Here is a 27,599-nt window from a genome sequence, read left to right as displayed (position 1 = left end):
AGTTTCTTGACATTGGTCTCAACAATGATTTTTGGATTTAACACCAAAAGCTAAGGCAACAAAAGCCAATTAAACAAGTGTGACTACATCAAACTAAAAAGCATCTGCACGGTAAAGGAAACCATCAACAAAATGAAAAGGCAACCTATGGAATGGGAGAAAATGTTTGCTAACCACATTTCCAATAAGAGGTTAATATCCAAAATGTATAAGGATCTCATAGAACTCAATGGCAAAAAAACAAAAAACAATTTGGTCAAAGGACTTGAATAGACATTTTTGTATACAAGGCATACAAATGGCCAATAGGTACATGAAAGGTGCACCTCATCACTAATCATCAGGGAAATGTAAACCAAAACCACAATGAAATATCACTTCATACTTGTTAAGATATCTATTACCAAAGAAAATAACAGATAACAAATGCTGGCAAGAATGTGGAGAAAAGGGAAACTCATATACTGTTGAATGTAAACGTAAACTGGTATAGGCACTATAGAAGAAAACAGTATGGAGATTCCTCTAAAAACTAAAAATAGAACTACCATATAATTCAGCAATCCACTTCTGGGTATATGTCCGAAGGAAATAAAATCATTATCTTAATGAGATACCTGCACTCCACTGTTCATTGCAGCATTATTCAGAAAAACCGAAGTGTGGATACAACCTAAGTGTCCATCAGCCGATAACGGGTAAAAAAGATGTATTTGTGTACGTGCATGTGAGTGTGCACACACACACCATGTACACGCAAATATTATTCAGCCTTAAAAAAGGAATCCTGATGTTTGTGACAACATGGGCAACCTGGAGGGCTTATGCTAACTGAAATAAGCTAGACAGAGAAAAACAAATACTGCATAGTGTCATTTATATGTGGCATCAAAACCAAAACAAATGTTGAACTCATAGAAACAAAGAGTAGAAAACTGGTTCCAAGAGGCTGAGGAGCAGGGGAAATAGGGAGAGGTTGATAAAAGGATACAATCTTTCAGTTATAAAATGAATAAGTTCTAAGGATCTAATGTATAACATGGTGAGTATCATTGATAAACTGTATGATATGTTTGAAATTTCCTGAGAGTAAATCTTAAATGTTCTTTCCATACACACAGAATGTTAAATATATGAAATGATGTATGTGTTAACTCGATGGAGGAATCCTTTCATGATGCATATATATATATATATATATATATATATATATATATATATATATATATATATCAAACCATTACTTTGTACACTTTAAATATCTTACAACTTTATTTATTAATTATACCTCAAAAAAGCTGAAAAAAATACGTGCTGAATATAGTTCTTCTAGTATGTTGTTTTATCATGTTTTGTTTTGCTTTTTGGCTTGTCTGCTATTGCTCTTAGGATATATTTGACTTGGCCTGTAAAGCTTCAATACTATATTTTAGCTAAAAACTAGAAAGCACTCAGATCCCCATCAATAGTAGAATGGTTAATTTGTGGCATGTTTACATGATGGAAAATTGTACTTACTGAATAAAGTACAACACATGCAACAATATGGATGGATATCTCAAACGTAATGTTGAACAAAAGAAGCAAGACACAATTAAGCTTATACTATATAATTCCATATACATATGTGTGCTTGTATGTGTATGTACATACACAGTTTTGCCTATTTTTATACTATATATTTAATACTAGTATTTTAGTACTTTTATACTAATAGGCAAAACTGTATGTATACATATATATGTATACATACACATACACACTATATTATCAGTAGGTATATAGTATCCTATATATAGTATAAAATAGACAAAGCTCGTGTGTGTGTGTGTGTGTGTGTGTGTGTGTGTGTGTGTGTAACAAAATAGGCAAAACTAATCTCTTCTGATAGTTACTGTTAAGGGGACAATGCCTGGAAGGAAGACGTTAAGAGGAGATTCTGGGGTGCAAGTATATGTTTTGTTTCTTTGTTTGGATGCTACTCAGGTATTTCATTTGTGAGTATTTGCAAGCTGTAAAATTATGTGTACTTTTCTATGCATTATATTACAAAAAAGTTGCTTAAATTGTGTTTTAAAGTCAATTGAAATAGTTATTTTCTGATAGTGATTATGGCACAGCTTAATATAGGGTTCGATTAGACGTCATTGAAAACTAATTTGCACTCGTTTTTTTACATGTAGACACCCAGAATATGAGATTGGTGTCCTAGGTAATGCTATTCATAGCTATAAACTTGGTTCTTTGATTTCTTAGGAGAACCTGTGCCTGTCAAGGGCTGGACCCAGACACCTGTGGTGCCTCCTTTTCTTTTGGTTGTTCGTGGAGCATGTATTACAATGGATGTAAGTTTGCCAGAAGCAAGATACCAAGAAAATTTAAGCTGCTTGGGGATGACCCAAAAGAGGTTTGTTTACTTCCTGATGTATAATCTTTTTATTTTCATTGATGAGATCATATGATGAGAATTGATGAGCTCAGATGAAAAATATGACATGCCCCATTAAACACTCATTAACAAAGAATTTCATATTGGAGATGAATCAACAAAATCTTTGCTAAACTGTAGGTACGTTATAATAATTTATTAAGTTAGCATAATAACCATACTATGCCAAAGTAATAGGTCAAATCTGAGCAACATAAACTCTTCTTACCTATGGCCTTTTATATTTATTCCTTATCTTTTATGTTAATTGCAGAGTTTTAAACAGCTGTTATTTCAGTATTAAAACTAAATGTTAATACTTCGGTGTTAAAACTTTCATCCTTTGAACCTGAATAATAGAAGTCATGTTCATGACTGACACTTCAGAAAAGAACATTTCTAGTCACATTTTCACACCATGAGATTGGATAGTTTAAGTTACTATAATGAACGCATTCCAGTAACTAAAACATATTTAGATCTTAAATGCATAATTAAAGTAAATGAACATTAATTTCTCACTGAAGTCACTGTTTTTTGTCTGTTTGCCAAGAATATATATTTCTCAAAATATAACTCACTGGTTGGTATCAAGTTTAACAAGTTTGGGGTGGCATGTATTTTAGAGTATGCTAACCTGAATAATCAGAAAACCTCAGTATATTTGGCATTTAGATGAAACCACATTTTTAGTGACTCTGTGAACCTTATAATTATCTTTCAAATTTTAAGTGCAATTGAAATATAGTCATACTATGGATATTATGATATTGATATGTCCTTCTAAATGAAAAATTTGTAAACTATTATTTGTGACTATAATAAGTAGAAGTTTAATCAAGGGCAAAAACTCTTGAAATCATGATATAAAATTTTTTTCAAAGGATCATATTTTTAATAAACTCTATTACTTAAATATGCTAGATGCCTTTTCATAAGAAAAACACATGAATGTTAATAAGCTTAATAAAGAGTAGCAATTTTGCATGCTGTCAGCCACTTTAATTTTCCATACTGGAGACTTTTTACCACTATTTCATAAATGTTTGTCACTATAGCCAGATTTCATGTAAACCAAATCCGAGGAATGGCTAGTAACATCCTCCCTCAGTAAGGTAGGAGAGCTCTGCTCAGAAGCCTCCTCTCCTAAAATGTGAACAAGTACATCTCTGCCAAGTGGTTACGTCTCCCAAGATTTTTAAAGAAATATCAATGTGAAATGAGAGCTTCTAAGTATGAATAGAACAACTGAATGTTATTATCTACAATTTTAAAAAGTAGATTACTTTGAAAAATCTGTTCTTTGTTGGGGGGGGGGAGGGGAGTAAGGGAACATTTCTCCTTTCAAGTAAACTTTGCGAAGTTCTTCATATATACCACATTCTGGTTCTGAAAACTTGATCCATATTTGAATCTAGTAATTGTTAGTTGTTATATGGAGAGAACATTTCACATTTTGAAATGCTATTTTAATAGATATTTAAAAGTATAAAGATTAGAAATAGACAAATTAAACCAAACAAATCCTTTCAGTAGCTCATCTTGGGCAGCTGTTGCACCTGATGCGTGTAATAATGGGAGAGGGAGTAGAGCGTGTGACCTCTTTAAGACCATATGTCCTCATTCTCCCAACCCTCCTACCACTTCGGCTTATATTTATAAAATACCAAATATCTACATGTAAAGTAGAAAGTTGATTAATCTTATGAAAATGCCAAAGTGCTAGATATTTAATAACACAAAAACTGGTAATGTATGGCCTATATATAGAAATAGTCATGTTAAGACGTTTTAGTTTAGTTTGATAAGACAGTATAGAGTTATTTGGATCCAAGATATGAGGGGGGTGGGGGGACGGAATCTGATAGACTCTCTCATATAAAGAGAGAATGGATTTAGAATTTAATATGTAGAATTATTCATTTTATACAGGAAGAGAAACTGGAGTCTCATTTACAAAACTTGTCTACTCTTATGGCACCAACATACAAGAAACTCGCACCTGATGCATATAATAATCAGGTAAGTTTAAGTAATTATTGACAGTGGAATTATTTACTTACTCATTGATGACCTACCTACCTACTTCCACAAATATTTTTGAAGCAAATATTTTCCTTTATTTTTCTAACTTTTCCTCTTTTTAATTGTTGAAGCCATTGCCGTCTTGTGTTTCTGGTATACAAAAATTACACCATAGAAGGAGCATAGTTTTGGTCTTGTAATACGTAAATATTGTGAGCTTTTAAGGCTCACAATATCTACTAATCTTGCTCTCATACGAATAATTTTGTCTCTGTAATCAGACACTGGTGATTAATTAAAATTATGTGGCCCAAGCTACAGGTTCTAACTACCTCATAACTGTTTTCATAGAAAGTCTACATATATGAAGCTATGGGTGTACTACTTTGTAAATGTACACACATGTGTCCAGGTATGCCATGTTTTGCTAGATCTTTCCTTTTTTTTTTCCTTTTGGCCTTGGCTCCATGAACCAAGCAAAAACATTTTTTCCTACTTTATGAGTGTGTTCTGGACTGTACCTATTTAGAAAGCTATGTGATTTGTTCAGAAATGCTCATTAAGGAGGCAAAAGACTATAAAGTCTTTCCTGTTTCAATAATATCTATCACAAAAGCATTAAAATGAAAATCTGTTATAAACCAGGCACTGTGTTTAGCCACTGTGGACATGAAGATGAGCAATGTAGGCTTTCTGACTTTAAGGAATTTCTTCTTTATAGGAGACACAGACAAGTAAAATACCAATTACAGAATAATATGAAAACAGCTGGGATAAAGGTGTGCACACATTTCTGAAAAAACAAAAAGTTTCTCCCTGAAAGTAGAGTACAGATGTAAGGTCAGAATGTCCTTGTAGTTCCCATAAAGATCTTTGAACTTTATCCTGTAGGTAAGAAAGCTACCATTAGGGTGTGTTAAGTGTGTGTTGAGGGTGGGGGAGGATGAAGTGATGTAATTTTTTTTAAAAGGCCACTCAACTAGCCAAATAAATGCAATACAACTTAGATTAGTGTAAGATTAATTTAGAACCTTACCATCTATGCCCAATGGTTGCAGTAGCTTCTATAATTTGAAGAGCTGGCAGTAGTGATAGAGAAAAGGAAGTATGTGAAATATTTGAGGTGGAACTTATAGAACTTAGTGACCGGTTGGATTTGAGGATGAACACAATAGAATTTGAGGATCCACCAAATTTCTGGTCTGGACAGGTGGTTCTATTAACTAGTATCAAGAGTCAGTGAGGAAACATGTTTGGGGTAGAGAGGCGGAAAATGATAAATTTCATTTTGGACGTGATAGATTTTACATAGGATATTTAGATGGAAAATCAAGAGAACAATCCACTGTAGATTTGGGAGTTATCAAAAATGCAGAAGTAGTTGAAATTAAATACATAGGAGTGAATGCCATTTTTCAGAGTGGAGATGACAAAGAGAAGGGACTAATAATACTGATGAGATTCTGGAACACAGCAACATTTCAGGGGTGAGTCGAGGAAGAGAAACCAGTGAAGTGCTAGGGGTAGGAGCAATGGAGCAGGAGAGGTTAAAGATTTAAGGGAAAGAGGGAGACAGATGGAGAAAAACTGGAGGTGACGAGAAAGTATGGAGCAGAGTAAATAGCAGAAAGGGGTATGGGGAAGTATGAAGGGTAGTACATTGGCACACATTTACTTAGCATTGAAGACTAATGGGATTAGATTAGTTTACATAGCAGGGCCAGATGGGATGGATCCTAATTAATGATTTAGCTACTCTTGTTTCCATTGTGGACTTTAACACTTTCCTAAACCTCAACTCTTTTTTTTTTTTTTAATGGAAGTAAATTCAATAATGATGGCCTGTTTATAAGTTGTTTTGTTTCACAACTTAGGTTTTTAGAAATGTATGTGACTGTCTAGGAGAACTATTTTAAACGCTGTTAATAATAGTGGGATTAAAACTATTATTTTACAAACTTACCTATTTTAGTCAGTACCACAGAAAATAAGTGAGGTTTTGGAACTATTGAGAAATAATTCTGGGTGAGGACACAATAAAAACCAAGCTATAAAAATGGTGTCTATGTTGCTAGATTCCAAGTTTGGCCATTTTTTGTTGAATGAATTGTTTTATAGGTACTAGTAATCAAATGGTTTTAACTGGGGAAGGGGAGAGAGTAGCAAAGAATTAATATTCTTTTTACTTTTTTTGATTGTCATTATAGACTGTCTCATACACACCTGATTTTCTAAGAATTTATATTCTACCCTATCACATTTTCTTTTGCATATTTTATGCATTTCCTCAAATTGGAGCACCCAAAATATGAAGGTAGTCAAAATTTTTAAGTTATAATAAGATGATGAGGCATAACCTGAGATGTGCTTCAATATTTATATATGCATAAATGAGTAGATGTTCTAATCAGTGGGCCTAAAGTTTCAGTTAAACAAGGTGAATAAGCTCTAGAGATCTGAACATTTATACCTATAGTCAACAATACATTCAAAATTTTGTTAAAAGGGTGGATCTCATGTTAAGTGTTCTTATCACAGTAAAATAAAATTTAAATACTACATACATTCATGCATAAAAAAATAGATGTAATATCTATGTAAATTAAATCAATTAAAGGCTGTGAATGGATAAGGTGTTTTTTATTGCATGGCAGATACTATCGATAATGTTCACCTGTATGTCTTAATATATGGTCTAGAGATCAAGAAAATAGCCATGTCATCTTTCCACCTAGTATATGGGAAGAACTTTTGAGGTTATGGATGCTGTGGAAAACTGCCATTTGATTTTTGCCTCCTCCAACTGAATATATGCTCTTTATTTCTCAGATCTGAATGTGTTTCCTTGATTTCTTAGTTAAAGTCTTATTGCTAAAGTTAAGCTTCACTGGGTCTTCAGAGCATTTCTTCTGTCAACTCCACAGAACTAGAACATAGGTTTTCTCAAATAAATATTCTTTTTTTTATATCTACCCAGTAGATTTATATTTATTCTGTCTTTTCTATGGTTGTCTTACCATTACACTTTAGGCCTGAATTAGCAGGTTCAGATCTCAGAATCATATGCTTTCATCATATTATGTAGAAATGACATTTTAACTCCCGTCCAAGTACTAACCAGGCCTGACCCTGCTTAGCTTCCAAGATCAGACAAGATGGAGTGCATTCAGAGTGGTACGGCCATAGACTGTAGAGATGATATTATAGACCAGTGCTATCCAAAGGAACTCTCTATGACAATGGAAATATTCTCTGTCTACACTCTTTAGTACAGTAGCTGCTAGCCACATGTGGTTATTGAACACTTGATATGTGGCTAGTGCAACTGAGTTAATGAATTTTAATTAATTTACATTTAAATAGACACATGTGGCTAGTGGATACCCTATTGAACAGCACAGCTTTACATCATCTGAAAGCCATGCACTTGGATTGTCTTCCAGACATGGAGGTAGATTTTTAGTAATTCATTTCACATTCATATCTGAGAAATAAAGAGCATGGTATTCCTTATGATGTGGCGTAAGTCTGACTAATCACCAACTAGATTTTCCATATATTTTTATTCAAGGAACAGAATGATGCTAACTATGCCACAGCCTATACTAAACAGTCACAAGCCACACACCTTCACTTTCCTTTGGCCAGAGTCTTACAAGTTTCAGTATACAAATATGCTATGTGACCCCACTGGTAAATAATATTCAAGCCATCAAAAACATCATATTGTGAGTTCAGCTTCTAGCTATGATGAATTAACATGAACTGGATTTACACATTAAAAAAAAAGACGCCAAATATATGCAACAATTATTTTTATACATAGAGCAAGAAGCAGCGGGAGAAAAAGGAAGTAAAAAGGTGAACCTATGATTACCCCAGCTTATTTCCTGAAGAGCACATTAGGCTCCAGGGCAGGGAGGAGAAACCTAAACAGACCCCAGGGTTGTCTCTGCATTAAGGAGACAAAGTTCAGAATTTGGGGAAGCAAGGTCATAGAATTCACTAATCAGAGTACCAAGGAGGAGAGAGCATCATTGAAAAGAGCTCAAGAGATCTGTAGAGGATTCTGCTTGAATCTTCAGCTGAGTACTTACTGAACAGTGCATGCATAGGAAGATATTACCAAGGCTGTGGAAAGAACCATCAAAAGGAGCAGGCAGAACATTCTCTTGGTTTCATATATAGGACCTGGAATAGTTTTTGTTAATACCATTCAGAAAGAAAAGACCTCCTACCATACAAGACAGCAAATAATATATTCAGAATTTTATGGCCTTCATAGAAGAAGTAGATTAGGCTATTTTGGTCCCATCTAAAGATGTTTAAAATCAAGACTGGAAAGGAGCAAACTGATTCCAAGTGACTTAACAACATCCCAAAACAAAGACTTAAAACCACAAAACAAGGTAAAAATTTTAATATCTAACATCCCATCATATATTACCAAAGATACAAAGAAACAAGAAAATACAGGCCATAACGAGGAGGATGGGGAAGCAATCAATAGAAATAATTCCGGAAATGACATAAATAAGCATATGTAGATAAGGACATTAAAATAGCTATCATACATATATTCCATTTGCTTTAGACAACAGAGGAAAGCATGAGCATGATAAAGAAACCTAAGAAGATATCAAAAAGACCCACATTAAACTTCTAGAGATGAAAAATATATGATGTCTGGATAAAAAAATTCACTAAATGGAGTCAGCAGCATTTAGTAAAATGGAATACATAGCAGTACAAATGTTCTAATGTGAAATAAAGAGGAAAGACAAAACTGGTAAAAAATGAATAGATTAATGACCTATAATTGATTACACTAATTATTGCACTAATATATGTGTAATTAGACTCCCAGAAGGAGGTAGGGGACAGAAAGATATTTAAAGAAATAACAGCTAATTGTTTTTCAAATTTGTTTTAAACTATAAGCCCATTGATCCCAGAAGCACAGCAAGACCCTAATTTTGGGTAGAGGGAGATGGAAGAGAGAAGCATGAAGAAAACTACATAAAAGATCCATTAAAATCAATTTGCTTGAGGTCAATAATAAAGAGAAAAATGTGAAAAACGGAGAAAAAAACAAATTACATATAATGAGGAAAATTATAAACACAATGAGACTCCATGACACAAAAATGCAAGAAAGAAGATAAAGGAGAAATATCTTTAAAGTACTGAAAGAAAATAAAACTATCAACCTAGAAAACCAGTAAAAACAACTCTCAAAAGTAAAGGAAAAATGAAGATTGTTTTTTCAGACAAAAACCAAAATAATTGGGGATCACTTCATAAATTATATAAATGTCTAACCACTGCACTGCACACTTGAAACTAATATAAAATATTTAATGTCAGCTATAACTATAACCATATAATCATATAATCATATATATCTATATCTCTCTATATATATAGATATATAGATAGATATATAGATATCTATATATAGAGAGAGAGATATAGATATAATTGTGGGATGTAAAGTACAGCATAGGGAGTATGGGATTTTAATAGCTATGTATGGTATCAGATGGGTAGTAGACTTCTTGGGTTATCACTTTGTGATTGTGAGGTGTGTAAATTATCTAATCATTATCTTGTTTTGTATACCTGAAACTAATAATGAAGTGAAACTGTCAAAAAAAAATTTAAATAAAGATATGGGCACACTGAAAAAAAAAAAAAAAAAAAAAGCTGAAATAATAATTTACCACCAGAAGACTAACACTTGAAAAATGTTAAAGAAAGCCCTCTGGTAGAAAGGAAATTATATCAGATATAAATCTGGATTGACAACAAGAAATAAAAAATATAAATAGTAAACATGTGAGTAAAAAGATTTTTTCTTTATTTTCAAATTTTCTTCAAAAGATAATTTGCTAATTAAAAATATATTATCAAGGTATTTTGATGTTTATAACATGTAGAAGTAGCACAGAGGCTTTGGATTTGGAAGTACAATAGTTTCCCCCCACCCTTATTTATGGGAGATTCAGTCTAATACTCTCGTAGGGTACCCGGAACAGTGGATAGTACAAAACCCTATATATACTGTGTTTTTCCTATACGTACATACCTATGATAAAATTTAATTTATAAATTACGCACTGTAAAAAATTAAGAATAGCTAATAAAATAGAACAATTATAAATATATACTATAATAAAAGTTATGTGAATGTGGTCTCTCTTTTTCTCTCAAAATATCTTACTGCTCTATACTCACCTTTTCACTCAAAGAGAGCACTTTACACATCTTCTTTGGCATATCCAAATTACCAACATCACTAGTCTTGTGTTTGGGGGTTGTTTATTAAGTAAAATAAGTATTACTTTAATACAAACACTGGATACTATGACAGTTGATCTGAGAGGAAGACAACTATTAATAGACTGATGGGCAAATAGGGTAGCACATACAGCTGGAGATGCTGGACAAAGGGATGATTTACGTCCCGAGTGAGACTGAGAAGACTGGTGTGAGATTTCATCACACTATTCAGAATGGTGTGCAATTTAAACTTATGAATTGTTTATTTCTGGAATTTTTCAATTAATATTTTTGGACCATGGTCAACTGTGGGTAACTGAAACTGCAGAAAGTGAAACTGTGGATAAGGGAGACTACTATATACTGTTGTAAGGTTCTTGTATATGGAGTGGTATAATATTACTTGAATGTAGATTGTGATAAGTTTAAGAGTGCACTGTAAACCTTAAATCAAGCAGCCACTAAATTAAATTCAAATAAATTAAAAATCTTTACCAAAAAGATACCTACAAAATCCCTAATTATCTATAAACTGAGCAATATATTTCTAAATGATCTATGGAGCAAAGAATAAATTACTAGAGAAACTAGAAAGTATTTCAAACTGAATGAATATTAAGACATGACATTGAAATTTGTGGGATGCAGCAATAAAGCCTTGCTAAGAGAAACAGTTATAGCATTTAACACTTATATTAGAAAATATAAAGTCTCAAATCAATGCTCTATGCTTCTACCCTAAGAAAAGGAGAGCAGTTTTAGCCCTAAAAGTTAACAGGAAGGAAAAAAAAAACCTAAAGAAAAGAACAGCACTCAATGAACTAGAATACAGAGAAGAAGAGAATAAATAAGTAAAACCAAAAGTTGGAGTCAATTCAATTAAAAAAAAAAAAGATGTACAAATTGCCAATATCAAGAATTAGAGATGAGACATCACTACAGATCCTACAGACATTAAAAAGCATAATAAAGACATGTTATTAAAACTTTATGCCAATAAATTCAACAATTTAACTGAAATGAGCAAAGTCCCTTAAAAACAATTACCAAAGCTTAGTAAGAAAAAATCAAATACCATGAATAATCCTTTGTCTATTAAGAAATTGAATTTGTAGTTAAAACTTTCATGAAAAGTAAACTCCAAGCCCAGATAATTTCCCTTCCAAATTTGACCCATTAATTAAGGAAGAAATAATAACAATTCAGTGGAAAGCCTTCTAGAAAATAGGAAAGGAATAAACACATCCCATTTTATGAGGCTAGAAACATTCTGATACTAGAACCGGACAAAGGCATTAAAAAGAAAGAAAACTACAGTCCAACGTTCTTCATAAATATTGATATGAAAGTTCTTAACAAATTTAGCAAGTGTCACCCCAATAAACTTTAATTTAAAAAAAATTAGCAAATTAGATTTGACAATGTTTGAAAATGTTTGATGATATATCACTACCAAATGGAGTTCATTTCAGGAATACTTGGTTCATTTAACTTTCAAAAATTAATTAATATAATTCACCATATTAGCTGACATAACAGGGAAAATATTATCTCAATAGATCTAGAAAAAACATTTGACAAAATTCAACATCCACAGAAGGAAACTTTCTCAGCCTGATAAAAGGCACAGATAAAAAACCTAAAGCTAACATCATATTTAATGGTGAAAGACTGAACACTTTACCACTCAGATTAGAAACAAGGTAAGGACTTCATTTCTTACCACTTCTATTGAACATCTAACTGAAAATTTTAGACAGTGCAATAGTCCAGGAAAAGAAATAAAGAGAATACAGATTGGTTGAGAAGAAATAAAACTGTGCTTATTTGCAGACAACATACTTGTCAACATAGAAATTCCCAAAGAATCTACAAAAAAACCTCCTAGAATTAATAAATGGTTTAGCAAAGTTGCAAAACACAAAAAGCAATTATATTTCTAATACTAGCAATGAACAATTAAAACCGAAATGGAAACCAATAGCAATTAAAATATCATAAAAAATATGAAGTTCTTAGGCATACATTTCACAAAAATGTAAGAACTGTACATTAAAAACTACAAAACATTGCTGAGAGAAATTATAGATCATGTTCATGGATCACAAAGACAATATTAAGATGCCAATTGTCCCCAAATTAATCAATGAATTTAATACATGACCTATCGAAATCTCACCAGGTGTTTTGAAGAAACTGACAAGGTGATTCTAAAATCTATAGAGAGAAATGCAAAGGATCTAGAGTGGCCAAATAATTTTTTAAAATAAGGGCATAATTTGAAGACTTATACTTCCTGATTTCAAGATTTACTAAAAATCTACATTTATGAGTAATCAAGACAGTTAGTATTGGTACACACACACACACACACACACACACACACACAGGCACACACACAAACATACGATTATATACCAAAAATCAGAATAGAGCATGGAGAAATAGATCCAACGTGTATGGTCAATTAATTTTCAGCAAAAGCAATTCAATGGGGGAAAGGATAATCTTTTTACCCATTGGTATTTGAACAGTTGGAGAGGCATATGGAAAAAAAATTAAGCTTGACTCTTAACCTCACACTATAACTAAAAATTAACTCAAAATGGATCCATTTATATAAAATTCTAAAAACTGCAACTAATCAGTAGTGGCAGAAAGCAGATCAGTAGTTACCTGAAAACCAAGGGGAGGCATAAATTACAAAGGGTCATGAGGAAACTTTTGGATGTGAGGGATATGTAGTTTATTTTAATTATGGCAATGTTTTCATGTATAGATGTCGAAATTCAAAAGTATATTCTCAAATATATTCTGCTTAATGTATGTCAGTTATGCCCTTACACTGTAAAATAAAAGCTTTACCATGTCAAGGTATTTGCTCTATTTTGTGTCATTCCATTGTGTTTTTGCATATAAAATATACAACATTTCTAAAAGTTCTTTTAGTCTAAATACTAAGGTGTCTTTTTTACCTGTTCAGTGCATCAGTCTTGGATTTTTTTTTTTTTTGTCAAATGTATGCCTAAGAATTTGAAATGCCTATGTACCTCCCCACTCACACACACACACACACTTTGTTTTTCCAGATTGAATATGAACACAGAGCACCAGAGTGCCGTCTGGGTCTGAAGGAAGGCCGTCCGTTCTCAGGGGTCACTGCATGTTTGGACTTCTGTGCTCATGCACATAGAGACTTGCACAACATGCAGAATGGCAGCACAATGGTAAGTGGGGCTGAGGACAGACTAGCAGCATGGCCTGCCAAAGACTGGAGGGCTGGAAGTTCACATTTTTTAATTGGATTGTTTGGTTGTTTTGTAGTTGAGTTTATGAGTTCTTTATATATATTTTTGGATATTACCCTGTTTTTTAATTGTATTGTTTGGGGTTTTTTTTGTTGTTGTTGTTGTTGAGTTTTATGAGTTCTTTATATATTTTGGATATTGGCCCCTTATTGGAGGCATTATTTGCAAATATCTTCTATTCGGTTGGTTGCCTCTTTGTTTTGTTGATGGTTTCTTTTGCTGTGCAGAAGCTTTTTAGTCTATTTGTTTTAGCTTTTACTTCCCTTAACTTTGAGGTTAAATTCATAAAATCCTCTCTAAGACCAAGATTTTTTGGGCTTTATTTTAATTTTAAAATCCTGTAAAAATGCAAAAAACATTCTTAGTTCACTGGTCATACAAAACAGGCTGTGGGGCAGATTGGCCACAGTTTGCTGATTTCTAATCCAAGAGAACAAATACAAGACTTATCACCCGCAATACCTAAAATCATTACTAATTATGTATTGAGCACCTGCTCATTATTAGGAGGCTCTGCTAGATTCTGGGAAGTACAAGAAAAAGGTGAAGCTATAGTCGGTCCTGAAAATAAGCATGTTTCATTCCAGCAAGGTGATGGAGAGTGAGCAGAGGATGAGGAAGGTGTTTTGAATGAAGGGCAATTTGCCTCTGATGGGTCACAGGTTCTGTGAGGTGAAATGGAAAGAAGCCCTAGATAAAAATTGAATAGGGATAAATATTCATGGGAAAAGGTGACCAGTACTCAGGAGACATGGATTTGGAAGACTTTTATGTGTAGGAAGTGAACATTTTTAATACCATCTTGTGTTAAACTTATTTATAAAGGTAAGTCTGTTATAATCATGACCACATTCCTTTCAAGAGTATCTTCCAATGATTTTATATTATCTTGGGTTTTAAATAACCATGGTCACATTTTCTCCACTAATCAAAAACACTAAATACAAAAAGCTAGTGTTTTAAAACCAACAAATAACATTTCATCAAAATCAACATGATTGTGGCAAATAAAAGGTAAAAAGTACCATTAAATTATCAAAGCAACAGAAGTAGCTTTTTTCCTTTTCAGAGTACCCCCTTGTATGTAGTGATAGCTCAGAAAAGAAATGAGATAGAAGAGAAACAGTAAGTTAGATTTAACAATACAGGGGAGAGAGAAGGAAGATAGAAACACTGTTAAGTTATATGATCAATATATCACTCAAATCTTCAATTTTACATTATTTAGATTTCACTTTGATAACTTGTGGAAATTTCTGAAACACAGTGAAGGAGATTTAGGAGTCAGATGTGAGGAAGGACTTGAAATTTCTTCATGTACAATAGTATGAGATGAGGCAAATGTGATATTACCCAAAACAGAGGGAGTCACTTGGTAGAAACGAAGTTTTAGCCTCTTTCTGAAGAGCCTTCACATCTATCACATCTACTCTTCAAGAGTGAAAATTCAAAGATTGCTTCATTTTGGTAGGAGTGTTGCTTTTTCCCTTAGAGTCAGAAAGTAGGTGAAGAACAGAGTCACCATAGGCAACTCTGATACACACACACACACACACACTTTTCTTTTGGACTGAAACTGAGGCTATACTGTCTTATTTCCTCACCAGGTATGCACCCTCACTAGAGAAGACAATCGAGAAATTGGAGGCAAACCTGAGGACGAGCAGCTCCATGTTCTGCCTCTCTACAAAGTCTCTGATGTGGATGAGTTTGGGAGTGTAGAAGCTCAGGAGGAGAAAACACGAAATGGTGCCATTCAGGTACTGACTTCTTTTCGGCGGAAAGTCAGGATGTTAGCAGAGCCAGTCAAGACATGCCGACAGAGGAAACTAGAAGCCAAGAAAGCTGCAGCTGAAAAGCTTTCCTCTTTGGAGAACAGCGCAAATAAGAATGAAAAGGAAAAGTCAGCTTCATCTCGTACAAAACAGACTGAAAATGCAACCCAAGCTAAACAGTTGGCAGGTAAATTTAATGTGATGCATTGTAGACATATGTGTTATATGATGCTTAGGTTACAAATGAGCATTGTTAATTTTGGAAGGTTACAATTAATTATGGTCTTAGAATCTTCTCTAAAGTAGCAAGGGCCCAGCTTTGCTCTTGAAGATGGTACTGAGATATTGCACCATCAACCCCAGCTTGATGAGAAAGTTGGGATTTTATTCTGTAATAAATGACAGCTTCATGAAAGGTGAGTGATATGGCGAAATTAGTGTTCTAGCAGTGGCAGCTACACCACATTAGAGGAGCTTATAGTTTGGAGACAGATGCAATAAACCAAGAGTGAGGTAATAAGAGCTTGAATTTTGGTGGTAACAATGAAGATATAGCAAAAATGATGAAGGGAATTCTTCCAAAATGAATATCAGTACACTGGTGACAAAACATTGGCATGAAAGTGAAGAAAAATTTAAAGATGACTCCAAAGTTTTAAGCCTAGATAACATATGATTTATTGAAATAAGTTTAGAAACAGGATTAAGTGGGGTGAGGGGCTGGAGACTTAAGATACCTTTCCTTAGCCACACTGAGGTTTAGGACGTGGATCACATGTAGTTCTTATAAAGCTTTTACCCATCAAAATAAATCACGTCTATAGTAGTGGCAATAGAGCATTATTTATCAATACTAAGTTGACGTTTTCTTTCCAAAGCCCCTTGCTTTATGTCTATGGTTAACACTGTGAAAAATCATATAGCAATGTAATGTCCATATCCTAACTTCAGAGATGGTATTGGCCTGGTCATTAACAAAAGAAAAATGTGTATCTTTTTACCATGCTAAGCGAAATAAGTCAGACAGAAAAAGTCGAGCACCATATGACTTCACTCCTATGAAAACTGAAAGTAACAGCTATATAAGCTGTCAGAGGGGTAGTAGATTGGGAGAGGGGGGTTATCACTTTGTGAAGGGTGTAAATGTCTAACTATTATATTGTTTCATATACCTGAAACTAATAAAAAAACTGAAAGCAATAAATAAACAAGACAAACAAAAAATCAGACACAGACAACAGTATAGTGGTTACCAGAGGATAAGGGGGGAGAAGGGTGGCAGAAGAAGGTAAAGGGGGTCAGATATATGGTGATGGAAGGAGAACTGACTCTGGGTGGTGAACATACAATGCAATATATAGATGATACATAAATGTAAACTTGAAACCCTTATAATTTTAGTTACCAATGTCACCCCAATAAATTTAATAAAGATTAAGAAAAAGTATATCTTTTAAATTTAGTGTACCAGTTTGCTTAGAACCAACTATCTTTGGTTCACAGAGTCAAATTTTCCTGCTGATTCATTTCAAATTTTAAAGAAACGAATTTAGAATAATATGCTAAAGATGCTTAATAAATATTTATTGATTGGTTGACTCACACTAAGAGAAGTTAATCCTATTCAGTCGCTGATATATGCTTCCTGTTAGCTATAAAGCATAGTCCAATAGAACTTGGCCTCTAACTGGTTTCTGCAGTAATTGTTTCGATTGTCAGCACTGCCATTGCAGCTCCGCTTGTTCTTATCTCAGATTACTTTTTTACGTGAGGTCATGAACCAGAAGTATGACTTTTAAAAGTTTCACTTGCAAAACTGAAAGTAATGAAACTACAACTGTGTAAATTTCTCGAAAACGTGCTAATGAAACAGGGTTCTTATATAAGATGCTTTGAGTGTTTAAATGGCTATCATTTTTTTTTCTCGTAGTATTGCTGACTCTTCCATAACAAATTTTATACTCCTTTAATTATTTAACCAATTTTATTGCATGGCAGGCAATGGAGAAGTAAAGTAAAATAAGGCACGTTGCCCTCCCACCAGGAACTACTTTGCAGGAGGGTAAAGAGGAGACTAAAATAGATCATTACGATATATTATGATTGCTGCTTTATCTGACTTATGTTTGCAGAGGGTACTGCAAAAGCCCTGGAAGAGGCGGTCATAGGTGGTTTCCTCAAGGAGGGGATGACTCTGCCAAGGAAGGGCAAGGAAATGGGTGGAGGAAGGAAGGCACTTCATGTGGAGAGTGTGACATGGTCAGAAGCACAGAAGCTCCAGAAACCATGGTGCTCTCAATGGAATGGCCTTTGGATGTTTATTGCATCTTTCTTCAATTACCAGATTGTACTGTTATGAAGTCTGCCATTTTATTTCTAATGCTTTAGACACACAAAAATTATGCCAGACAGTGATCAGAACCCTGACTTTGCTCTTGTCCTTGTTTGATTATCGCATAATGCTGTTGGTGGTTCTTACATACATTTAAGCATCCTCGCCAGCATTCATAAAATAATAATCAAGCATACTTGTCACTGCTCTTTCTTATCCTGTCCACAGAACTTCTGCGACATTCAGGACCAGTCATGCAGCAGTCCCAGCAGCCCCAGCCCCAATCACAACCCCAACAACTACAGAAGCAACCTCCACAGCCGCAGCCACCCCAACCACAGCCACCACAGCCGCAGCGACCCCAGCAGCCACCACCACATCATCCCTTGACTAGTAACCCTCAGTCAGAGGCTGTCAACTCTTTCTCTCCTTCTGGGTCCACCCATCCATATACGAGACGGCCTAATCCAGTTAGTCCTTATCCGAGCTCTTCACACACTTCAGATATTTACGGAGGCACCAACCCTGTGAACTTCTATTCCACCTCATCCCAAACTGCAGGTTCATATTTGAATTCTTCTAATGCCATCAACCCCTACCCCAGGCTTTTAAATCAGAATAACCAATATCCATCATATCAATGCAATGGAACTATATCAATGGACAACTGCTCCCCGTATCTAGGCTCCTATTCTCCCCAGTCTCAGCCCATAGAGCTATATAGGTATCCAAACCAAGACCCCCTCTCCAAGCTAAATCTACCACCCATCCATACACTTTACCAGCCAAGGTTTGGAAATAGCCCGAGTTTTACTTCTAAGTACTTAGGTTATGGAAACCAAAATATGCAGGGAGATGCCTTTAGCAGTTGTACTGTTAGGCCAAATGTACACCATGTAGGGACATTTCCTCCGTATTCCACTCATGAGATGGATGGTCACTTCATGGGAGCTGCCTCGAGATTACCACCCAATTTGAGCAATCCAAACATAGACTGTAAAAATGGTGAACATCACCCATCTTCTCATATAATCCATAACTACACTGCAGCTTCAGGCATGTTCAACAGCTCTCTCCATGCCCTGCGCCTCCAAAACAAGGAGAATGACATGCTTTCCCACACAGCTAATGGGTTATCGAAGATGCTTCCAGGTCTTACCCATGAGAGAACTGCTTCTGTCCCAGAAGGCTTACACAAATTACATGATGCTAGCAGTCAGGAGAAGCAGCCATCTGCCGCCGAGGACAATGATGAGGTCTGGTCAGACAGCGAGCAGAGCTTTCTGGATCCTGACATCGGGGGAGTGGCCGTAGCTCCAACTCATGGGTCAATTCTCATTGAGTGTGCAAAGCGTGAGCTTCATGCCACCACCCCTTTAAAGAATCCCAACAGGAATCACCCCACCAGGATCTCACTTGTCTTTTACCAGCACAAGAGCATGAATGAGCCAAAACATGGCTTGGCGCTCTGGGAAGCTAAAATGGCTGAAAAAGCCCGTGAGAAAGAAGAAGAGTGTGAAAAGTATGGCCCGGACTATGTGCCTCAGAAAACCCATGGCAAAAAAGTGAAACGGGAGCCCACTGAGCCACATGAACCTTCCGAGCCCACTTACCTGCGCTTCATCAAGTCCCTTGCTGAAAGGACCATGTCCGTGACCACAGACTCCACAGTAACGACATCTCCATATGCCTTCACTCGGGTCACAGGGCCTTACAACAGATACATATGATATCTCCCCCGTGTTGGTTACCTCATTTGAAAAGACCACAACCAACCTGTCCATAGTGTAGTTCTCATGACATGGGCAGTGGGGAAAGGACACAGTCAGTATTCATGACAAATGTGGTAGGAGGAACCTCAGCTCACCAGCAGAAAAAGAGGTCCCCTTACCATAGCACTTAATGTCCACTGACTCCTAAGTGATCACAGATGGCATCTAGGCAAAAGACCAAAGCATTCTGTGCAAAAAGAAGGTGGGGAAGAAAGTGTTCCACAATTTACATTTTTAAACACTGGTTCTATTATTGGACGAGATGATATGTAAATGTGACGTTTTCTTCCCCTGGCAACTCTACACATCTGTGACCACTTTTAATAATACCAAGTTTGCATAGTCATGGAACACAAATCAACCAAGTACTGTAGTATTACAGTGGCAGGACTCTTAAAATACCATCTGGTGCTGAACATACGTACTGAAATACTGGAATTATGGCTTTTTAACATGCAGTTTTTACTGTAATCTTAATGTTAACTTGTATTTATCAAAATAGCTACAGGAAGAATAAGTGAATAGAAAGCAAAACACTGAATTTGTTTGGATGTTCTAAGAAATGGTGCTAAGAAAATGGTGTCTTTAACAGTTGAAAATTTAATGCCTTTCTACCATCGAGATGCTATCAGTGTACTCCAATGCTGTTGAATAACAGGGGTACCTTTACATTGAAGTTTTTATCTTAATTACTTATTCTTACACAAGCTTAGTTTTTAAAATGTGGACATTTTAAAGGCCTCTGGATTTTGCTCATCCAGTGAAGTCCTTGTGGGACAAAAAAACATACATGTACATACATACACACATATGTATATGTGCACATACATGTATATGTATAAATATGTTAAATGGTGTCTTAGAAGCACTTTGCCTACCTAAGCTTTGACAACTTGAACAATGCTAAGGTACTGAGATGTTTAAAAACAAAGTTTACTTTCATTTTAGAATGCAAAGCTGATTTTTTTAAGGAAAGGAAAGCTTTTAAAATATTTTTGCTTTTAGCCATGCATCTGCTGATGAGCAATGTGTCCATTTTTAATACAGCCAGTTAAATCCAGAAGGGGGCTTGCTGGATTCAAGGTAATACATTAGTATACAAAACATGTTTTCTGGTGCTCATCTCACATGCTATACTGTAAACGTTTTATACAAAATTGTATGACAAGTTCATTGCTCAAATATGTAGAGTTTTAAGAATTTTCTATCAACTGCAGGTAATAATTAACTGCATGCTACAGACTAAACCAAGCTGTTCACTTAAGCGAAGCGATTTTATGTATCTATGTGCTCTTCAGTGAGCTGAATGGCAGTCTGCCTTTGTGTTGATAATTGTACATTGTGACATTGTCATTTCTTAGCTTAAGTGTCCTCTTTACCAGGAAGATTGAGCAGACTGATGCCTCCATAAGATAAACAAACAGGGTTAGTTCCATGTGAATCTGTTAATTAAAAAGAAAACAGGCAGCTGGTTTGCTGTGGTGGTTTTAAATCATTGATTTGTATAAAGAAGAAGTGAAAGAGATGTATAGAAAGTAAATTAAATTGTAAACAAAACTTTTTTAACGCAATGCTTTAGTATTTTAGTACTGTAAAAAACAAAAGGAAAATATATATATGTATATATATACATATATATATATATGGATTTGAAGCAGAATTCACATCATGATGGTGCTACTCAGCCTGCTACAAATATATCATAATGTGAGCTAAGAATTCATTAAAGGTTTGAGTGATGTTCCTACTTGTCATATACCTCAACACTAGTTTGGCAATAGGATATTGAACTGAGAGTGAAAGCTTATAGCATTGTGTACCATCATTTTTTTCCAAGACTTTTTTATTAAAAAAGCATACCTTTTTTCAATACTTGATTTCTTAGCAAGTATAACTTGAACGTCAACCTTTTTGTTCTAAAAAATCAGGGATATTTCAGCTCATGTTCTTCTTATGCCAACATGTCACCTGTGTTTATGTAAAATTGTTATACGTTAATAAATATATTCTTTTTCAGGGATTTAACCCTTTTATTTTGAATCCCTCCTATTTTGCTTGTATATGTCCTTATGTAACTAAAACTAATTTTGTAAATCACTTGGCTCTTTTTAATTGTAAAGAAAAGCATTTTAAAAGTTTGGGGAATATTTTGACTGTTTCAAGCAGGAAAAAAATTACATGAAAATAGAATGCACTGAGTTGACAAAGGGAAAGTTGTAAGGCAGGAGTTTGGCAAGTGGCTGTTGGCTAATGTCTTTCAATTCTCTAAATAAGGATGTTTTGATCCTGTAATCAGTATAGGTACAGATCCATGAGGACTTCTCCAAACAGGCAAAACACTTAGAGATATTGTGTGCAATCAACTGTACAATTACATTTTGGTCTAAGTGCATTTTTGCTTACTAACATTTAAAATACACTCTTAATCATAGGAGGCCTTTGAGTTTTATTGGTCAAATCTTTGTCTTTTAAAAAGTTTTTTTTAGTTTTCGGCTGTGACCAGTTCACAGATATTTCAAAAGCATTTGTTTTGCATATGTCAAACCACATGATTTTAATATTTTGCATATGCCATATATTTACCCAAATGTTTGGTTACTACATGCTCATTTATTGGTTTTGAGTCAGCCATCTCTATATGAATATTTGGTTTCTATATCACCCACGGTCACTTGTCAAACTGCTGGCCAACAAGGGCAGAAAGTATAGTTTGGGGTTTGGGGAGAGGTTAGGTAGGAAGAAGAGGAAATTGAACAGCATATTGTAAATATCAGATCTATAATTGTAAATATCAAACCTGCCTCAGTTAGAATGAATGGAAAGCAGATCTCCAGTTTGCTTATATAGGAATATCAGGTTGACTGTATAGCCATACTTGAAAATGCTTCTGAGTGGTGTCAACTTTACTTGAATGAATTTTTCATCTTGATTGACGCACAGTGGTGTACAGTTCACTTCTAAAGCTAGTGGTCAACTTGTGTAGGGAAACTTTTGCAGTTTGACACTAAGATAATGAACTCTGCATTTTTCAACGCTTTTTTAAAAACTTAGTTTCATTTCATTTTCATGAGATGTTTGGTTTGTCTATAAAATCTGAGGAGGGTTATAAATACTGTAAGTATTGTAATGTTATGAATGCAGGTTATTTGAAAGCGTTTATTATTATATCATTCCTGATAACGCTATGTGAGTGTTTTTAATAAAATTTATATTTATTTAATGCACTCTAAGTATTGTCTCGTTGAAGTTTCTGTTTACAGCCTAAATTACTGCCCTCTCAATGAGGCAAAAGGGAAAAGAATTTGCTTTTTAATGATACTTTTTAGATAGAGATTCTTAATGTTAAACTATATGTAAAGTAATATCCAAAAAACTAAGGCCAAAGTATTTCTTTGGTTGAATAGTCTAGATATTCAACATTTTGTTTTGTTTTGTTTTTTTCCAGCTTACATTTTAGCCTATTCACTTTGCATGTGTAGCCAGGTTAAGTCAGGAATAGACTAATAGCATTTCTGCTGACCTTAAACTGACCGTCCCTTCTGCTGTGTCATCTGTTAGAGCTACCAGTGACAGTAGCTACCCTGGGGGTGAGTTCATATTGCTTTGGTCTAAGGCCAGACTTGTTCTCAGATTTTCGTCTTCCTCTTCATGTCCAGTCTTCTGAAGGAAGACTCCTCTTCCTGCCCATCCAAAAGGCAGACAGTGTTAGGCAAGAGGAGAAGCGAGAGGTGGCCTGGGAGGCCCCAGACCAACGTGCATGCCCTCATCCATCCCACATGGCTTCAGGGAGCGAGAGCGGGAGCGGGAGACTAGACTGTCCTCATCTCTGTCATGTGAATCATCCCTCACACAGTACCAGTGCCCCCTCCCCCCCAGCTGAAATACTTCCTAGAAACACAATTACTAGTTATAGTTTTGTGAGTTTTCCAGTCCCACGCTCACTCCACCGCTTCCCAAATTGTCAGAGAAATAATGTTCATGATGTATAAAGTAAGAGGAGCCACTTTCCCATATTTCCCTCTTTGTTCAGCCTGGGCCAGATTTGACTTCAGTAGTACTATCTGAGCCCAGGAAAGGACTACCGTTTAGTAACCGTGGAACTCATTGGCGGGGTGATTCTTCCAGCACTCTCTTCAAAGCCAGGAATTGAAAGCAGCAGCCACGTAACTGTTATAAAGCAGTGATCCAGTGATTTTTATTTATTTTTTAATCTCAACCCTCTAGGGACATTGTCAACCCTCATTTTACCATCCATCCTCTGACAGAACCTTGGGAACCTCCCACTCTTCTCAGTTGCTAGTCTCCACTGCCCAGGGCAAGGGAATTTAAGATTTCGTGAACTCAAAAGCTTTTCCTGCCAGAGTCCCATTTCAACCCCAACTAGCTGAGGCAGGTGATGCTATAAATGAAGATGCTGCTATGAGCTGCTGGTGGAAGGAAGAGACAGCTGGAAATGACCAGTGAGCCAGCATTCACAAAGCTTTATAGGCCCCTTGCCTTTTGTGGAAATAATTGCCAAGAATGAACCTTTTCATGCTGGCAGACATGCACACAGCTGCCCTGTCACATACACAGTACCACTGTTCCTTTCCTCAGTCTCTCCAGTGGGTTTATCAGAAAAACCCTCCAGCTTTGAGTAATTTGACTCCTGCCTAATTCTGCCCCATACTCGATCAGCTATGTCAGAACCAGACTCAGTGAGAAAAAGACCTTATTCATCAAGGCACCTATTCCTGAAGCTGCTGAGAATTTTAAATTGGTTCTGTTGGTTTAAAAGGCCATCTGGAGGTAAGTATCTAGCAAAACAAGGGAAGTCTAGGGAAGCGTCTTTTTTCTCTCTAAAATCAATGTGAAGGGATTGTGCTTGTTCGATGAAAACACTTACTCTCTAACTTCAGTTACTGGGCTTACCAGTAAGGGGTTGGGACACTTTCTCCCTGCCCCTCCCTCCCCTGAGAAATACACTCTCTAGTTGTTAGAGTGGTGAGAAAACATTCACAAAAAATGCTTGGAAGAGAATTAACTGCAATTACAGATTAGTTCAGTTTTACCAGCACGCTTCCATCTCAAAGAACAAAGGTACTTTTGTTCCATATTTGAGGCCACCTGCCTACATTTCCCTCTCTCACCAGGCAATATTTTACAAATCTCTTTGCTTGTCTAGCCCAACGTTCACTCTTGAAAGGAGCCACTCTTTTCCTTGCATATGTACTTGACAAATATGTTTTCTTTGGGGGCTTCCTTTTATGCTGTTTCAGAAGGAATTTACTCAATTTGATATTTTACTCTCTAATCAATTCTTAATTCAAACTGAAATGAGATTTCTATTTAGGTGTTGAGTAAAATAGTAGTTATATAAAGACACTGCACTTCTTCCCTACTCCCACAAGAATTAATTTAGATTATCTATATTCACAGAATTAAGGATTTACAGGTATATTCTCTGAGCACTTGCTTTTATTTCTTGCACAGAATAGCCACATGAATAGAAATATGGGTGCTGTTGCTTGAAACTTGAGGTGTCCTCGCCCTTCTCACATGGGTAGCTCTTGGTTTAGCTCTAAGGGACTAATAATGATAACAAGAAATAATAAATTTCACTGAGAAGATAACAAAATCATAAGTACATATCCACCTGATGTCACAGCATCTAAATATATTAAACAAATACTAACAGATCTGAAGGAAGTAATAAACAACAATTCAATAATAGTAGAGGACTTCAATACTCCATTTTCAACAATGGATAAGTGATCCAGACAGAAAATCAACAAGGAAACGTTAGACTTGAACCAAACTTTACACCAAATAAGCCTAACAGACATATACAGAACACTGATCCAACAGCAGCAGGAAACACATTCTTCTCAAGTGCACACTGAACTTTCTTTAGGATAGATCACAGGATAGGTCACAAAATAAGTCTTAGCAAATTTAAGAAGATTGAAATCGTAACAAGTATCTTTTCCAGCCACAATGAGATGAAACTAGAAATTTGTAACAAGAGGAAGGCTGGAAAATACTATAAGATGGTATTAAAGCCATTAGATAAACATCACCTAAAGAGGAATGTAGATCAAAGAAAAAAGATGTCCAAGGACTGAGCCCTGGGCCATTCCAATATTCAGACTGAGAAGTAGAAAAGAATCCTGCAAAGAAAACAGAAAGAACAGTTAATGAAGCAGGTGGGAGTGTGAGTGCTGTGGAGGGGTTTTCTAGAAACCAAGTGAGGAAAGAGCTTTAAGAAGAAAGGTCTTATCAATTGTGTTAAATGCTGCTGATCGATCAAAAAAGATCAGGCTTGAGAATGGGCCACTGGATTCAGACACAAGGAGGTCATGATTGACATTCATAGGAGTGGTTTTGATGGAATGGCAAGGGCCAAATCCTGACTGAAGTGAGTTTAAGAAGTGGAGAAGAAGAATGTCAGGCAGGGAGCAGAGGGGTTCTTTCAAGGAGTTTTGCAGTGATGAAAGAAGAGAAATGAGGCTGTATCTGGAGGGTAGGTGGAGATGAGGAAAAGTCCTTTTAAGGTGGAATGTCACATGGTATCTCTGCAGATGGGAACGGTCCAGTAGAGATGGAAAATTGATAATGCAGGAGAAAGAGTGAGGGGCATGATATACTGGAGGAGGGAAGAAGCTTCTATAAGTTAAAAGAAACTGAGGCATAGGGAAGTAAAGTAACTTGGCTGAGGTCACAAGGCAGTATGGGGTAGTCTAGGCCTTCCTCCATTTTCCATAAGACTTTTCCCACCCCATCACAGCTACAGGCCCCATAACAAAAGGTGGAAGAAAGGGCTATGTAAAAGCCCACTGATCTGATAAATTCCATCGCTGAACTAAGTAAATGCTATTTTATTACAATGAAAAATGAATCCCATTTCTAACTAAAGTGGGGTTTTTGCTTAAGCAAAGGCATGGTAGGTCTTTTATATACTCTTATGAAGCTCATTCATAATTCCCATAAAAACCGTGTGTAACGACAGTTCGTGTCCCAAAGGCTAAAAAGATAACTTGTAAATCACATGTCGGCAAATGCATCTCTTACCCCAAATAAGTACATGCTATTTTTAACCAGGGAGCTATGTACCATGTACATATGTATGATGGTACTATGTACATACATAGTACAAAGGCACAAGAGAATACAAAATTAGGTGAATTTTTAATAAAGTTCTTCTATGAAGCAAGATTCAACTGGGAATTCAGTGTAAATGTGATATGGTTGTTTTTTTTCTTAGCCAACCAGCTTATCTAATAATTATTATTAGATATTGTTACTGATGAAATTATCTAAGCTTTTTAAGTTTCATTTCCACATATGATAAATGGGAGAAAATACATTTGCTGCAAAGCTGTTGTGGAGATTAAATAAAAGTATTTACATGAAACAATGTGTAGCAAAATGCCCAGAATGCAGAAGCAGCACTCAATTGCAGCCTGAGCCCACTTCCTTCCTTCTTCATTTCCATTCAGGCAATGGGGCTAGCAGGAGGAAAAGTAGAATTCTGGCCCTGCCTCCTCATCACTATCAATAGCTAAGCAATGATGTGCAAAGTACCATCAAATTACAGAAAAGCCACACAGGCGTCTGCCTTTAATAATCTTAGCATGCAGTCAGGGTGACGGGCTTCCAGAGTGGCCCCCACCCCTGACCAGCTCCCTTCAGGGGCTT

The 27,599-nt window shown here is 35.6% G+C and overlaps 1 protein-coding gene across 2 annotated transcripts in view; it reads left to right on the top strand.

Moving 5' to 3' along the window:
- Positions 1-20,015, top strand: part of TET2 (tet methylcytosine dioxygenase 2) — a 106,437-nt gene extending 86,422 nt beyond the window's left edge. Inside the window, exons 7-11 of one of the 2 annotated variants that reach the window (XM_019738917.2) lie at positions 2,257-2,407; positions 4,361-4,450; positions 13,825-13,962; positions 15,651-16,005; positions 18,379-20,015. In XM_019738917.2, the coding sequence (XP_019594476.2) occupies positions 2,257-2,407; positions 4,361-4,450; positions 13,825-13,962; positions 15,651-16,005; positions 18,379-19,880 (2,236 nt within the window). In that variant the 3' untranslated portion in view covers positions 19,881-20,015. Of the gene's footprint in view, positions 1-2,256; positions 2,408-4,360; positions 4,451-13,824; positions 13,963-15,650; positions 16,006-18,378 lie in introns of those variants that run through there. The other variant, XR_012493154.1, reaches the window with a different exon arrangement.
- Positions 20,016-27,599: the final 7,584 nt, after the last annotated feature.

The sequence above is a fragment of the Rhinolophus sinicus genome, linkage group LG02 (genome assembly GCF_036562045.2).
Source record: "Rhinolophus sinicus isolate RSC01 linkage group LG02, ASM3656204v1, whole genome shotgun sequence".
Classification (NCBI taxonomy): domain Eukaryota; kingdom Metazoa; phylum Chordata; class Mammalia; order Chiroptera; family Rhinolophidae; genus Rhinolophus; species Rhinolophus sinicus.
Note: the sequence above shows the minus strand (reverse complement) of the source record. Positions and strands in the feature narration are given on the sequence as shown.